The sequence below is a fragment of the Diabrotica virgifera genome, chromosome 5 (genome assembly GCF_917563875.1).
Source record: "Diabrotica virgifera virgifera chromosome 5, PGI_DIABVI_V3a".
In the NCBI taxonomy this organism is placed as follows: Eukaryota; Metazoa; Arthropoda; class Insecta; order Coleoptera; family Chrysomelidae; genus Diabrotica; species Diabrotica virgifera.
In genome coordinates this window covers 21,814,158-21,830,678 of record NC_065447.1, presented here as the reverse complement: position 1 = coordinate 21,830,678, position 16,521 = coordinate 21,814,158, and the positions used below count along the sequence as shown (strand labels likewise).

The following is a 16,521-nucleotide window of genomic DNA, read 5'->3' as shown; positions in this document are numbered from 1 at the left end:
GTGTATAGTAATATTATACACGGATTATACAACATCTAACAGAAGCTCGAAACAAATGACAATCGATGAAAAGCCATATATTAGAAACTCATTTGTTTCCTCGCCTAACTAAATTATCAAAAAACAGGACGCACTCATGCTAGGAATTATGGTTTTTATTAATATTATTACAATTATTTATATGTGACACTAACGTAACTAGTGACATTAATTTTAGGCCAATGTGACAAACTTTATTAATACTAAATTTTAACATTTATCCCCTATTTTGTTAAAACAATATTATTTTGTTTTTCATTCTATTCAAAATAAATGCAGTTTTGACAGGGAATTTGTTTTGTTATTTATTTATTCCATATAGACCTGGATCCCGCGTACCAAAAAAAAGTTGATTAATAGCAAGCTGAAAATTTATTAATAGCTTAACGGTGTCTGGTCCGACAAACTTTGATGTATGGGAACACTGGAAGTTTTAACTGTGGAACAGGTTAAAAATTTGGAATGTCAAACTACGAAAATGTTTATGTAATTTATCAGATAAACTTAAAATTGATTTGCTACCAATTCATTAAACTCTCATGCAAAAACCAGACTGGTGAAAAAATCACCAACTGGGCATTTTAATGAGTAGAACACGAAGACCATGTCAAACTACAGGAATCATGTTGGTTAGTAATCGCAGTCTGATTTTTGCATGAGAATTTAATGAAAGGGTAACAGATCAATTGGATGTTCTGTCCGACAAAATATATAGGATGTTTTCGTAATCTGATGTTCCAAATCTGAGTTTCCAAACTGTTTCACAATTAAAACTAAAACTACCCCTGTTCCAGTGTCACAATACATCAAAGTTTGTCCAACTGGACACCGTTAAGCTATTAACAAATTTTCAGATTGCTATTAATCAATTTTTTTGGTACACGGGATCCAGACCTAATAGGCTTGTTCATAGTACGACACAAACGATTAGCAACTACTGCCAACCATCAGATGCATGAGCAGTTAACAGTTAGCGTTGTGCAGTTAATAGTTAGCATTCATAGACTACGAATGCGCATGTGTCTGATGGTTGGCAAGAGTTGCTGATCGTTCTACGAACAAACCTATCAGTAAGCACAATTTGTGATATCCATGGGTAGTTACTAACAGAAAGAGGCAGGATTCGATTTTTAAAACATTTATTTTAGAGTCAAAACATAGTCATACCTTAAACGATAAATGTATATTATCATTACAAGTTGATACTAATTACAAAAATAAATACACATTTAAAAGACCAATACATAATTACTCATGATGAAGAAGTACATTATAATTAAAAATGAATAACCATTTTCATATCGCTGCAACACAATGCCAAAGCCATCTTATATTTCAGTTCGTTTAGTGAGCACAACAAGCACTCTGACCGAACAGTTTCAAAACTCATTAGTTTTTCATCAGAGAATGCATATGTTGCTATCTCCAAACCATGTAGCTGTAACATATGTACATGCATTGGGTTCTTCTTCGTCTGTCTTGCCCTGGGCATACTCAGCTAAAAATAGGATTGCTGCAATATGGCTGCAGACTTCACTATTACCGGCCATACGCATACAATGTGCATTTGCTATGTCATCAGAACTGGCTATCACCCCACCCAAGCATTTAGTCGTTTAGCATTAGCTTTTTGGAAATGCTTCACCTAAAAAAAATATTATATTTTTTTTGGAAATTCTTCAACTACAAAAATTTATTTTTATTAGAGTATTTGCGTTCTTTACAATGATTGAGAATATTTTATTTAAAATCAGACATTCATATAATATAATTTTAGAACAATCATGACAGTAATTCAAATAGATGGCAGTAATAAATCATTTTCAGAGAATTATGGAGTTCGCAGTTTACAGATTAAGACGACGATATGTCTGGTTTCATACAGATATAAACGTAAATAAATCTAATATTTAGAACCAAGTTATCCAAAAGACACTAATCCATATATTTATTAATGGTGAATAAATAAAATAAAGGCATACCTTTCCAACAATAATATGGAAATCAGGAAATTATTAACAATTTTTACTCCATTCAAAACAAATCCAGCTGTAAAATATTTATGTGCCTGAAGGCTTTTGTATGCTTTCATCTGCTGCTTAGAGTAGCAACTGTGAGACTACACCAGATATGTATAAATATCTATAATAGTAACTTGATGGACTGCACTTTACTGTAAAATCCAATTCTGACTGAATTGTATGTGGATCTAAATTCCCAATTATTTTCAGCTTCAATAAATATCTAAAACAATAAAAGAAATAATGTTATTGCTTGCAAAATTCATCATTATTGATAAATATCGGGGCAAAATGAACAGTAAATAAACATTGTTTCGCCTACCTTTCTCGCAACATCTGGAGTTTCCAATAATAATTTCCTTAAATAATCACTTTGCATTGTGGTAAAGTTTATAAAGTTCACAAAAACAGGAAACGAAATCCAAATGAATCCAAAATAGACAAAATACGACGATAAACAATGAAAAATCATTGAAAAATAGATACAAACATAACCTCTTTGTTAGTTTGTGTGCCAACCAGAGGTCACGTGGTTTGGATTGCCTAATTAGGCAATCCATCGACCTGTCAAAGATAAACCACGTGATCTTTGGTTGGCACACAAAACTGTTCCTAACCTAAACTCAATGTAATTATTGATTTTTCTTATTTGTTTTTTGTCGTGATTTTGAGGTAGTATAGTATTTAAAGACATTCATTAGATTAATTATTTTATAAACTTTACGTTTTTGGAGATTTTAAGTGCTGACAACATGCCTGTGACTTGTATAGTAGTGAACTGTGGAAGTCCAACTGATCGGGATAATGTTAATTTTAATTTGTTTTTTGTCCTGATTTTGAGCTAATATAGTATTTAAAGACATTCATTAGATTAATTATTTTATAAACTTTACGTTTTTGGTGATTTTGAGTGCTGACAACATGCCTGCCACTTGTATTGGGACCGTGCAAGTTCGGCAAAGCGACCCCTATTTCTACGCTCTATACTAAAATTCGCACTTTTAATTATATTGGCCAATTATATTAGTCCTGGTTACTAGATAATTGTCAAGGCCATAGTCCAAAAAAATAATAAGAAGAAAAAATAAGATTCAGGTTATGTTATGAAAACGTCAACAATTGTATGTAGTAAATAAAATTAGTTATTAAAATGCAGTACTGCAAGCAAAATAAAATTAATTAAATTTACCTTTATATAATAATTGCATATCATATCAATATTGTGGAGCAATATATAATTTTTCTGCTTCATTGACAGAAGGTATGAAATATACGTCAATTTGACAATTTCAATTGACAATATGAATTATTTAAGATAGTTGCAATATTTCTCCGCGACTCGCGCAGGGTCGTTTCTCGTTTCCCCTTCCAAGTACTTGCACACCGCTAATAATAGTGAACTGTGGAAGTCCAACTGATCAGAATAATGTTAATTTTAATTTGTTTTTTGTCGTGATTTTGAGCTTAATATAGTATTTAAAGGCATTCATTAGATTAATTATTTTATAAACTTTACGTTTTTGGTGATTTTGAGTGCTGACAACATGCCTGTGACTTGTATAGTAGTGAACTGTGGAAGTCCAACTGATCAGAATAATGTTAATTTTAATTTGTTTTTTGTCGTGATTTTGAGCTTAATATAGTATTTAAAGACATTCATTAGATTGATTATTTTATAAACTTTTCGTTTTTGGTGATTTTTTTAAGTGCTGAAAACATGCCTGTAACTTGTATAGTAGTGAAGTGTGGAAGTCGAGCTGATCGGTTAATGTTAATTTTTTTCGTGTTCCCTCTATAGGGCTTTTCATTCACAGTCATTTGTTTGAGCTTCTGTTATATGTCATATAATCCGTGTATAGTAATATTATACACGGATTATACAACATCTAACAGAAGCTCGAAACAAATGACAATCGATGAAAAGCCTTATTAGAAACTCATTTGTTTCCTCGCCTAACTAAATTATCAAAAAACAGGACGCACTCATGCTAGGATTTAAGGTTTTTATTAATATTATTACAATTATTTATATGTGACCCTAACGTAACTAGTGACATTAATGTTTAGGCCAATGTGACAAACTTTATTAATACTAAATTTTAACATTTATCCCCTATTTTGTTGAAACAATATTATTTTGTTTTTCATTCTATTCAAAATAAATGCAGTTTTGACAGGGAATTTGTTTTGTTATTTATTTATTCCATATAGACCTGGATCCCGCGTACCAAAAAAAAGTTGATTAATAGCAAGCTGAAAATTTATTAATAGCTTAACGGTGTCTAGTCCGACAAACTTTGATGTACGGGAACACTGGAAGTTTTAACTGTGGAACAGGTTAAAAATTTGGAACGTCAAACTACGAAAATGTTTATGTAATTTGTCAGATAAAACTTCCAATTGATTTGCTACCAATTCATTAAACTCTCATGCAAAAACCAGACTGGTGAAAAAATCACCAACTGGGCATTTTAATGAGTAGAACACGAAGACCATGTCAAACTACAGGAATCATGTTGGTTAGTAATAGCAGTCTGATTTTTGCATGAGAATTTAATGAAAGGATAACAAATCAATTGGATGTTCTGTCCGATAAAATATATGGGATGTTTTTGTAATCTGATGTTCCAAATCTGAGTTTCCAAACTGTTTCACAATTAAAACTATCCCTGTTCCAGTGTCACAATACATCAAAGTTTGTCCAACTGAACACCGTTAAGCTATTAACAAATTTTCAGCTTGCTATTAATCAATTTTTTTGGTACATGGGATCCAGACCTAATAGGTTTGTTCATAGTACGACACAAACGATTAGCAACTGCTGCCAACCATCAGATGCATGAGCAGTTAATAGTTAGCATTCATAGACTACGAATGCGCATGTGTCTGATGGTTGGCAAGAGTTGCTGATCATTCTACGAACAAACCTATCAGTAATCACTATTTGTGATATCCATGGGTAGTTACTAACAGAAAGAGGCAGGATTCGATTTTTAAATCATTTATTTTAGAGTCAAAACATAGTCATACCTTAAACGATAAATGTATATTATCATTACAAGTTGATACTAATTACAAAAATAAATACACATTTAAAAGACCAATACATAATTACTCATGATGAAGAAGTGAACAGTTTCAAAACTCATTAGTTTTTCATCAGAGAATGCATATGTTGCTATCTCCAAACCATGTAGCTGTAACATTGGGTTCTTCTTCGTCTGTCTTGCCCTGGGCATACTCAGCTAAAAATAGGATTGCTGCAGACTTCACTATTACCGGCCATATGTATACAATCTGCATTTGCTATGTCATCAGAACTGGCTATCACCCCACCCAAGCATTTAGTCGTTTAGCATTAGATTTTTGGAAATGCTTCACCTAAAAAAATATTTTATTTTTTTGGAAATTCTTGAACTACAAAAATTTATTTTTATTAGAGTATTTGCGTTCTTTACAATGATTGAGAATATTTTATTTAAAATCAGACATTCATATAATATAATTTTAGAACAATCATGACAGTAATTCAAATAGATGGCAGTAATAAATCATTTTCAGATAATTATGGAGTTCGACGACGATATGTCTGGTTTCATACAGATATATACACGTAAATAAATCTAATATTTAGAACCAATTTATCCAAAAGACACTAATACTGTTATCCATATATTTCTTAATGGTGAATAAATAAAATAAAGGCATACCTTTCCAACAATAATATGGAAATCAGGAAATCATTACCAATTTTTACTCCATTCAAAACAAATCCAGCTGTAAAATATTTATGTGCCTGAAGGCTTTTGTATGCTTTCATCTGCTGCTTAGAGTAGCAACTGCGAGATTCCACCAGATATGTATAAATATCTATAATAGTAACTTGATGGTCTGCACTTTACTGTAAAATCCAATTCTGACTGAATTGCGTATGGATCTAAATCCCCAATTATTTTCAGCTTCAATAAATATCTAAAACAATAAAAGAAATAATGTTATTGCTTGCAAAATTCATCATTATTGATAAATATCGGGGCAAAATGACAGTAAATAAAATTTGTTTCGCCTACCTTTCTCGCAACATCTGGAGTTTCCAATAATAATTTCCTTAAATAATCAGTTTGCATTGTGGTAAAGTTTATAAAGTTCACAAAAACAGGAAACGAAATCCAAAATAGACAAACTACGAGGATAAACAATGAAAAATCATTGATAAATAGATACAAACATAACCTCTTTGTTAGTTTGTGTGCCAACCAGAGGTCACGTGGTTTGGATTGCCTAATGATTAGAACGTAAACAGTTTTGAGGTTATGTTTATTTTCAACCATTAAGGCATAAAAACCACCTGAGCAAAAACGAATAAAAATCTCTTTATTAACACGTTTCTTTAACGAAATACCTAAATGAAGTCTTATTTTGCCACACAAAGCACATACATGAAAAATTCCTTATGACCATTTAACGTTACAAACAAAATTGTTTGGAGTCAATATAAGCTCTTCCCAATTTTGTGACATTTGTGACGTCAGACTTAGGCCGTCCATTAATGCGGCCAACATACAAGAGAGAGGTCCTAGAGAGAGACAAAGAATGGGCAGGAAAAATTGACAGGCCCTGTAATTTGAGTTGCCTATATCAACTTAAATCGGGGAAATGGACCTCATTTTTATAATTCTTATAAAATTCTAAATATAAATGTAACATAAAAACATAATCAAGGACTTTTTCACTTTATATAAAACAGCCACTAATTTAGTATTTAAATAGTTTTAAAATTATTTAACTCCCAAATACTTTAGGAAAGTATTTGTTTTGATAAATACAAATAACAATTCTGAAAAGTATTTAAACACCAAGTATGGTACTCTGTACTCTATTTACTCTGTAAATACAAAAAAAAATATTTCAATTTTGAAATATTTACTGCCAATCAGCCTTCAAGTTAAAATATGAGGTCCATTCAACGAACTGTCAATACTGATTCAATTGGGTCCATTTATATAGGCAACTCAAATTACACGGCCTGTCAAATTTTCCTGCCCATTCTCTGTCTCTCTCTAGGACCTCTCTCTTGTATGTTGGCGGCAATCTCACTTCACTATTTGAATGGGACGGGGCCATTCCATCAGTATTGACAGTTCGTTGTTAGAATGTCATTCTACTTGAAAATGTCATCATTAACTTAAAGAGATGGCTTTTGAATGTTCTTGGATAACTGTTATTTGTATAATTGCAAATGATTAATTCAGTTAATAAATGAATGTGATAATTTTTTCACTATGTATTCAGTGATTTTAATAATAATTTATATGTACAACAAAAACTAATACTCAATCGAGAAAAGAGGAAAAGTGTTAAAGTGATTTTTTAATAATATATTGTTACTGTGGAACGCTTACAATTTTGAACATCTTTAACAACAAAATACTTGGATCACAGAATATATTATCCTGATGTATTATCTGCTTGGATCTTTCACAAATTAATAATACACAATAAATAACTTTTTATTAAGTTCATGTCTTAAATCAATTATTTATCAAATACACTACAGTCGGAAAAATGGAAGAATACCCATGAACGATCACATAAATCACTTATTTTGTATTTGCTGTCTTTTTCTATAAATAACAAACGTTTGCTATAGAAAAAGATAGAAAATACAAAATAAGTGATTGATGTGATCGTTCATGGGTATAGGGCTTTTCATCGATTGTCATTTGTTTCGAGCTTCTGTCATGTGTCACATAATATTAATATGTCATACGTCTTTGGTTTGTATCATTGGTATATAACCCACATCCATTGACATATTAAGCCTAGACTCGGCATACTCACCAAAAAAGCGTAACGCGGAAACAGCATGTAAACAGTCGATCGGTGGTCTATCTATCTCTTTTAACTAAACGATCCCGCGCATGTGACTGACAAAGATGGCTAGACCACTCAATCCTATGTCGGCGTTACACCTCGATGCATTGAGTGGCATATCCCTAGCCAAGTCTATTCTCTTTACATGTCTCTGCCCACATCACTGGTATATAACAATAACGTACGACGTAGATATATTAATATTATGTGACCAGTGCCGGATTTACCACTAAGCCGACTAGGCCGCGGCCTAGGGCCGCAAGCAAAAGGGGGCCACAGCGTTTTGTAAAAAAAATTTTTGGTAAAAAAATTGTCACAACATTGTCAAAAATAGCAATAACAATAAGAAACTCCTTACAAAAAGAGTAAACGTTAGAAGATGCCAAATGGCATGCTGTAAAAGCTATTTTACTTAACTACTGGAGCTACTACGATGCAATTTAAAAAATATCAGCCGATACAGAGGAAACAAATGTGAGCCGAGCTGAAGCTAATGGAATCAGTAAACAATTTTTAAAATCAGAGAATGCTATTCTACTAAACATGTGGTACGATATTTTACGTTTTGACAAGAGTACCAAAACATTGCAAAAGACTGCTACAGACTTGAATGTGACTTGCAACATATACAAATCCCTAAAGGATTTGAGTCTGAGAGACAACTTTGATTCCTATGAAAAAAAGAGGAAAACAGTTGTCTAAAAAGGAAACCTATATTCTTGAAAAAAAAAGAGGCCCTAAAAGAAAAGCTCTCCCTGGCGAAGACAAAGATGAATCTACTGAACCCCACTTTAATGGCAAATTAAAGATTAATACATTCAATGTTGTAATTGACAGGCTTTATTCAGAATTGAAGGAAAGGTCCGAAGTTTATTTCAGCCTTAATGAAGAATTTGGATTTTTAAACAACTTATCGGCAATTTCCAATAAAGAAATCAGGGGAAAAGCTTCTATATTGGCTAAAAAGTATCGAATCAACATAGACGGTGACTTTGGAGAAGAGTGTGTAGGTACAGTTCAAAGGCTTTGTTGAAAGTATATTGGATGAAGAAAGAGAACCTCATGATAACAAGATTACCAATTTACCAATCCTCCGAGGAATACACTTTTGGAGTATCTGAAACTCATTCGTGAAAAACAGTTAACAACATTATTTTCGAATATGGACACGGCTTTGCGCATTCTACTATGCATGATGACATCTAATGCATCTGGAGAAAGATCATTCAGCGTGTTGAAAAGAATCAAAAACTACTTGAGGAACTCGACTTCTGACGAAGATTCTAGATTGTCTAGTTTGGCAAGTTTTGTTTCAAATGCTGAGCTTTTTTAAGCCTTAGACTTTAACGATTTAATTAAAAATTTTGCAGCCAAAAAGCTAGAGTGTTTAGAGTGAGTGTCAATGTTAATCACTAATCTAACTTTATCCAAATTAAGAACATGACATTGACATTTTTCAGTATTAGAGAATAATGTTAGAATTGACCGATCTAGAAGTTTATTTGTTGTATCCTTAATATTTTTATTTTTCAGTACCGTATCCTATTACTATTACAGTTCATATTATTTTGCTTATTCTTTTACTTATAATGTCTTTTCAACTCGGCTTTTTTTAGTCTTTTGTTGTCGCCTGTACTTTTCCCCCCGAATGAAACAAATGTTATTTAATTTTAACAATTAACTACAATACTAATTTATAATATAATAATTTTAGCAATATTAATAATTTTTCAAATAACTGCTGTTTGCTAACTTTTTGAATTATATATTTTTTATAAATATAGAAATTGTTGGTACATATAGTCGGTTCGCTAAACTCAGACACAACTGGCTAGTGATTTTAGTAAGTAATTTTGCCAATTTGGTAAAATTGGCAAAAAAAGAGTTACTAAATAGCAAATAATTACTAAATAGTAATTTTGCTATTTTTGGCAACATTGGCAAAAAACAAAAAAGTTACCTACTAAAATCACTAGCCAATTGTGTCTGAGTTTAGCGAACAGACTATAGAGCTGTTTTGGGGTTTTAGCCAAATTTGTAAACCAAGATTATTTAATTAGCGAATACAACATTTCAACCTATTTATGTACCGTATTCAAATATTTAGAACATTAGTGGGATTTCTATTCATTTATGTTATGCTCTGTATGTTGTACCAATTTTAAAAAGTAAAATTAAAACAAACGTTATGTATTAATATGAAATAGTTTATGCTTTAATTACATAATCTTGAAGTTATCGGGGGCCGCTCGGGGTAATTTGGCCTAGGGCCGCAAGTACCCTAAATTATGTTATGTATGCTCTGTATGTTGTACCAATTTTAAAAAGTAAAATTAAAACAAACGTTATGTATTAATATGAAATATTTTATGCTTTAATTACATAATCTTGAAGTTATCGGGGGCCGCTCGGGGTAATTTGGCCTAGGGCCGCAAGTACCCTAAATCCGGCACTGTATGTGACACATGACAGAAGCTCGAAACAAATGACTGTGAATGAAAATCCCTATTCTTTTATTTTTGCGACTGTATATATCAATATTATTTAATCAACAACTCAAAATATTCCCGATGCCATGTCAAATATTTAAAATTGTCACTGATTGTCACTGTCTGACTGACAATATGCTGACAATATTCTATTCGACTGAGTGCGTTGTAAGACAAAGATAGATTTGGAAAATATTACCACCGACATTGTGTTCATTTTTTTCGAATCCTGAAAAAAACCAATACATATTTTTGAAAAATTTAATCGCAGAATGAAAGACTACATTAAATTTTCTCTTAGTTTTTCACCCCTGTAACTTATTAAAATAAACATTATAGAAGCTCTCAGGGACTTTCGGCCCTCGATAATAACGTAATCTTTCATTCTGCGTTTAAATTTTTCAAAAATACTTACTAGTTTCCTCAGGATTCGAAAAAAATGAATCTCCATTTGAATAGCATTGCAGCCAAAAATACGTACCCATCCCCTTAAACGTCACACTTAATTTAACATAAACATGTAAATATTCTACAGGTCTACTGCATTTAAAGATGTACGTTTTCACTTTTTCACCCCTATATTTTGGGGGCTCATGTATGTAAAAACCTGTTAACAGCACTGATGATGAACTAATTAGTTCGAAAACGTTCTATGATGTAGTCCTTTAAGGGGATTTTTTAAATTAACACGTTGACTACCGTGAGACACAAATGTTGTGTCTCATGTAGTTGTTGATAACAGCCGCGTGACCCATCGTAGTTGTCTCAAAAGCATAGAAACGGGAGACTCGTGGCCGTAGGCACCTACTTTTTTTTTTAATTATGGCAGCCAACGTGTTAAATGTACCTTTTTTAAAGGATTTTAACTGGTTTTATTAATTTTTTGCTCTCCGCTAAATCAAATTTGTGATCTTGTTAAATACAAAGTCTTCGTTTTTTTCTAACAGTTTTCCTATAAATCTTGTATAAACTTTTGTAATTTTTTCATAATTTTATTGATTTTTTTGCTTCTATTGATTCCTCATTCATGACATTGATATTAGTAAACATATACCCATTATCTCGCTAAAATCTCTCGAAAATTATTGTTTAATGTCAGTTCTATGATGCTTGTAAAACTGTATTAAATTTCTGTATCTAGTAGAACACTCCAAACTACTTTGCGGCTATTACTGTATTATTTTTCAATGAAGTTCTAATTGGAGTTACTTTTGCATATCGATATGAAAACCTCGTATCTCATTTCACAAACAGTTTTACAAAAGTGGCTTTAAACTGAATGTCTGCATACTCTAACCTAAGATATGTGTGAAATATTTATGTGTAACGATTTAAATATGCTCAAAATCAAAAATACGTAAGGATAGTTTTTTGTTTTTAGGTTAGGTTAGAGTATGCAGAAATTCAGTTTAAAATCTCTACTGTAACATTTTCTGTAAAATGAGATACGAGGTTTTCATACTAAGCCATATCTCAAATATTTCACAGAATATCAAATCCAATATTGAACTTATTAGCCGCAATATATTCTTTAATGTCTCATTTTAATGTCTTCATCTTCTGTAGCCTTCCTCTCTCCTCATCTCTATCTTTTTTGCCGTTTTTGTATCATTCCTCCTTCCTTTGAAACTCCTCGTTTTATTCTTCTCACTCTTATTTTTTCAATATTTTCTTTATCTCACTCCTTCACTGTCTCTGATTCTTTCTGGTTTTCTAAGTTGTTTTTTTTTTAATTTTAGGAAGCAGTTAGAAACATGTACCTTACTGTCATGAAAACCTTTTCGCAAACCCTCGCACGTGGCTCAGATTCGATGCAAAAGAAACGCCACATTCTCACTAAACAACAGAAGTTCATCGACAAGCTGGTTAAGTTGATGAAAACGGTTTCGAGAGAGAGCGGCAACCGCAAGAAGAAAGCCGAAAAGCTACAGCAACTTCTGGCCGATTCCGATAGTTTCAAATTTAATTTTTCGAAATTCGAAGCCATACCTTTCCCCTTGGATCCGGATGTTATGATCAACGGTATCATTCCAGAGCAAGCGAGCTTGTTTAAGTCGGCGTTGATGCCTTCCAAATTGTATTTTAAGACGGTAAGTAATAAAAATTAAAATTTATAAATGGTAGATTGATAAGGGCATTCGTATTTTGAGTTTCCTGTTTTTTGCTGAGACCATTGGTCATAGAGATTTGTAAAATTATCATCTTTTTGTACAGCAATTACATTTATTCTGCTAAGCCTCTACTCTAGTCTTACCAAAAAAAAAGGAAACCACACAAAAGGTAAAACAGGGTGCGCGCTTCTCGTCCAGTGACTTAACAGGATATTATTTTAATACATATATTGGACTAGGCCACAGAAGATAGATTCTTACATAAATATCCTATGTAGAATGATGTCCTGTTCAGAAAAGGACTGTAGTATTCAGTTTTTGTGATCAAAGACACTGCTTTTGTCATTTTCCGCAATTTATTAACAAAATCGCAAGTAAAAACAGAAGGGAAAACCGAAAAAATAAAACTACGTTACGGTAGGATACGGTTTTCGATTTCCCTAAACTTTAGGTATTACTTATCGTTGACAGTCAGGTTATATTTTTACAATTTTGACTAATGTACTTGTGACGTTTGTCAATAATTTGCTTCTTACCTTAATTTTTCTCTTATTCTGTAATATTATTAGGTATATTAGTTGTAATTTTGTATTTTCTTTTATATTATTAATATAATATGTGTTGGAAAATATAGAAAATCCTTTGGGAGTTTTTTACAGGTCTATTGACAAAATTATGTAGTCTACCTACTACCTAACAAACTACTGTTGTGTTTCAAAAACCCATTCATGATATCACTAAAAGTGTGTCATTAAAAATTAATAATAAAAGAAGCAATTTTCAACATATTTATTTTAAAATTATTTCATTATTGACAATTCAACTAACTTTAATTTTTCGACATTGTGAAATTTACAATTCTTTTCTTTTCCTCAATTTCACTGTACATATACAAATAACATACAAAACTTAACAAACCTAATTCACAAATAACTAACTACTAAATAAAATAACTATAATAGTACAAAACTGAAACCAACTTGGAAAACAAACAATAATGACAAATAATCGAAAATGTAAGATAATGTCATCTTATTCTTCTTTTTATTTATCAAAAATAGTTCAAACGTACCCGAATTAATACCTAGGAAAGAATTTCCTAGATAAGCAGTTCTTTTAGTTGTGAAACGCTATTGTTCTTAAGTATTGACTTAAGAAGTTCCTATCGATAAGAATTACTTAATAAGGCAACTGTTTAGGTATCGTTGGTGAAATCGGGTATATATCTCGTCCAAACTATTTTCTTTAGCTCTAGATTTAAGGTGAAACAGTAGCGATCAACAGGTAGCGAAAACGCGTTCCAAGATTGCGGCTGTAATTTTGAATATATTTTCGATATATTTGGCACACGTATTAGTAATATAATAAAGAATGGCGGTACAGAGCCCAATTTGAAAAATATATTAATATGTGGAAATTACTCTGTAATTAAATACAATATTAAAAAAACGAGCCTGTACCGCCATTAAAAAAAATACACTTTCTTCAAATAAACTTTTTTATCCGATGCCTAGATTTTGTGTCATTTTGGAACTACTAATGAAATAAAAAAAATTAGTAGTTCCAAAATGACACAAAATCTAGGCATCGGATAAAAAAGTTAATTTGAAGAAAGTGTATTTTTTTGTTCTTCTTAATGGCGGTACAGGCTCGTTTTTTTAATATTGTATTTAATTACAGAGTAATTTCCACATATTAATATATTTTTCAAATTGGGCTCCGTACCGCCATTCTTTATTATATTACGAATACGTGTGCCAAATATCTCGAAAAAATATTCAAAATTACAGCCGCAATCTTGGAAGGCGTTTTTGCTACCTGTTGATCGCTACTGTTTCCTCTTAAGATATGTTTCGAACTTTAGAATGGGCAAATAAAGGAGTGACGATAGACGGCGAAAACCAGAACCATCTGAGATTTGCCTATGATATTGAGCTAATAGCAAAAGACAGAGATGATGACTAACATAATTACTAGACTGTTAATACTGTTTCGTTAAAATTGCTATAAAATTTACTAAAACTGTTTTGTAAGTATAAAACACCCAATATTAACATGAATACATTGGTCCAACATGCTATCACCATGAATCATTACATATTTTTAGTAGATTACTCTGGTGTCAAAATTTATCTAGAAAAAACAATTTTCAATTCAAATATTTTATTTCAATAAACATAATAGACCAGGGTAATAAGACAAAAATATACCCTGTTCGTGACACTTCAGCAGCCAGGGTACTGAAGCGTTTTTTCGACAAGTAATACTTATAGGAAATTGTAACTATTTCCTGCGTAGGATCTGGCGGCCATTTTTATTTATAAACAATTAACTGTCAAAAAATGGCATTTTCCCCTTTTTTTTCAAATCGATTGAAAACAATGAAAATTATGATTTCTTTAGTACAAATATCTTTGAGATTATGGAAAAAGCTTTAAAATGACATATTGCAAAGTTTGATATACTCATTTATTGTTAATATAATTGAGAAAAAAGGTCGGAATTGCAAAAAAAAATATTTTTGCAATAACTACTGTAAAAATTAGTGTACAGGTTTGAAATTTTTGTCAAGTGAGGGTTCTTTGGTGCTTAATATGTGATAAAAATTTCAAAGCGATTCATTCAATTGTTTAAATTTTATTCGAATTGTTTATCTCAGAGAGCATTTTTTTTGCAATAACATAAGTCAGAAAAAAATGACGTTAGGACCATTCCACAGGTGTCAAATGGAAGAGCATGAGCTATATTTTCAACTTGGCTTAGAGAAAGCGAATAAAAAATGCATTTATTAGTAATAAATAATTATGCAAAAGTATGTAAATCTTCCCTTATAAACTTTTTGAATAACTTTTTCCAAAAAAAATAACTTTTTTTACCCTGTTTTAAGCGCACAACTACCATGTAATGTTATTTATATCATACTTGATTAAAAATTGTAATAAATATATATAATTTCTTATATAAAAAAATAAAAAGTTTATAAGGAAAGATTTACGATACTTTTGCATAATTATTAATACTAATAAATGCATTTTTTATTCACTTTTTTTAAACCAAGTTGAAAATATAGCTCATGCTCTTTCATTTGACACCTGTGGAATGGTTCTAACTTCATTTTTTTCTGACTTATGTTATTGCAAAAAAATGCTCTCTGGGATAAACAATTTGAATAAAATTTAAACAATTGAATGAATCGCTTTGAAATTTTTATCACATATTAAGCACTAAAGAACCCTTATATGACAAAAATTTCAAAGCTGTACACTAATTTTTATAATAGATATTGCGAAATTAATTTTTTTTACAATTCCAACTTTTTTCGAAATTATATTAACAATAAATGAGTATATCAAACTTTGTAATACGTCATTTTAAAGCTTTTTCCATAATCTCAAAGATATTTGTACTAAAAAAACCATAAGTTTCACTGTTTTCCATTGATTTGAAAAAATAGGGAAAAATGACATTTTTTGACAGTCAATTGTTTATAAATAAAAATGGCCGCCAGATCCTACGCAGGAAATAGTTACAATTTGCTCTTATAGGTATTACCTGTCGAAAAAACGCTTCAGTACCCTGGTTGCTCGAGTGTCATGGAAAAACCTTATTACCCTGGACTATAAGTATTTCTATTTAAGGTTGAAAACGAAGAATATGTAGCAATATTTAAATTGGGAGATGACCTACGACAGGATCAGTTGATATTACAGATGATCACTCTTATGGATAAGCTCTTGAGCAAAGAAAATTTGGACTTAAAACTGACGCCTTACAGAGTACTCGCTACGAGTACGAAGCATGGGTTTGTACAGTTTATAGATTCTGTCACAGTTGCCGAGGCTCTGGCTACAGAAGGTAATATGACTTAATATTTCAGATAATTCGAAAAAAGTGAATGTAAATGTGAGAGTATTCTTCTTTTTTCTTTAAATATCGTTAAATTTCTGATGATTGATAAAAATCTGATGGCGATCAAAAATAGAAAAC

The 16,521-nt window shown here is 31.3% G+C and overlaps 1 protein-coding gene and 1 long non-coding RNA gene across 4 annotated transcripts in view; one reads left to right on the top strand and one right to left on the bottom strand.

Annotated features, from left to right (window-relative positions):
* The window catches only part of LOC114326907 (phosphatidylinositol 3-kinase catalytic subunit type 3), an 88,986-nt gene that overhangs the window by 58,912 nt on the left and 13,553 nt on the right, over positions 1-16,521 (top strand). For both annotated transcript variants that reach the window (XM_028275364.1, XM_028275365.2), the window contains 2 exons: positions 12,163-12,513; positions 16,173-16,389. In XM_028275364.1, the coding sequence (XP_028131165.1) occupies positions 12,163-12,513; positions 16,173-16,389 (568 nt within the window). The remainder of the gene's footprint in view (positions 1-12,162; positions 12,514-16,172; positions 16,390-16,521) is intronic.
* LOC126884948 (uncharacterized) lies at positions 1,162-6,256 on the bottom strand. 2 transcript variants are annotated; one of them, XR_007698203.1, is made up of 3 exons: positions 6,131-6,256; positions 5,771-6,032; positions 1,162-1,684 (listed from the first exon to the last, which is right to left on the bottom strand). It is a non-coding gene; the product is annotated as an uncharacterized LOC126884948 (long non-coding RNA). The 2 variants fall into 2 exon arrangements; XR_007698204.1 differs by lacking the exon at positions 1,162-1,684 and adding an exon at positions 5,046-5,441.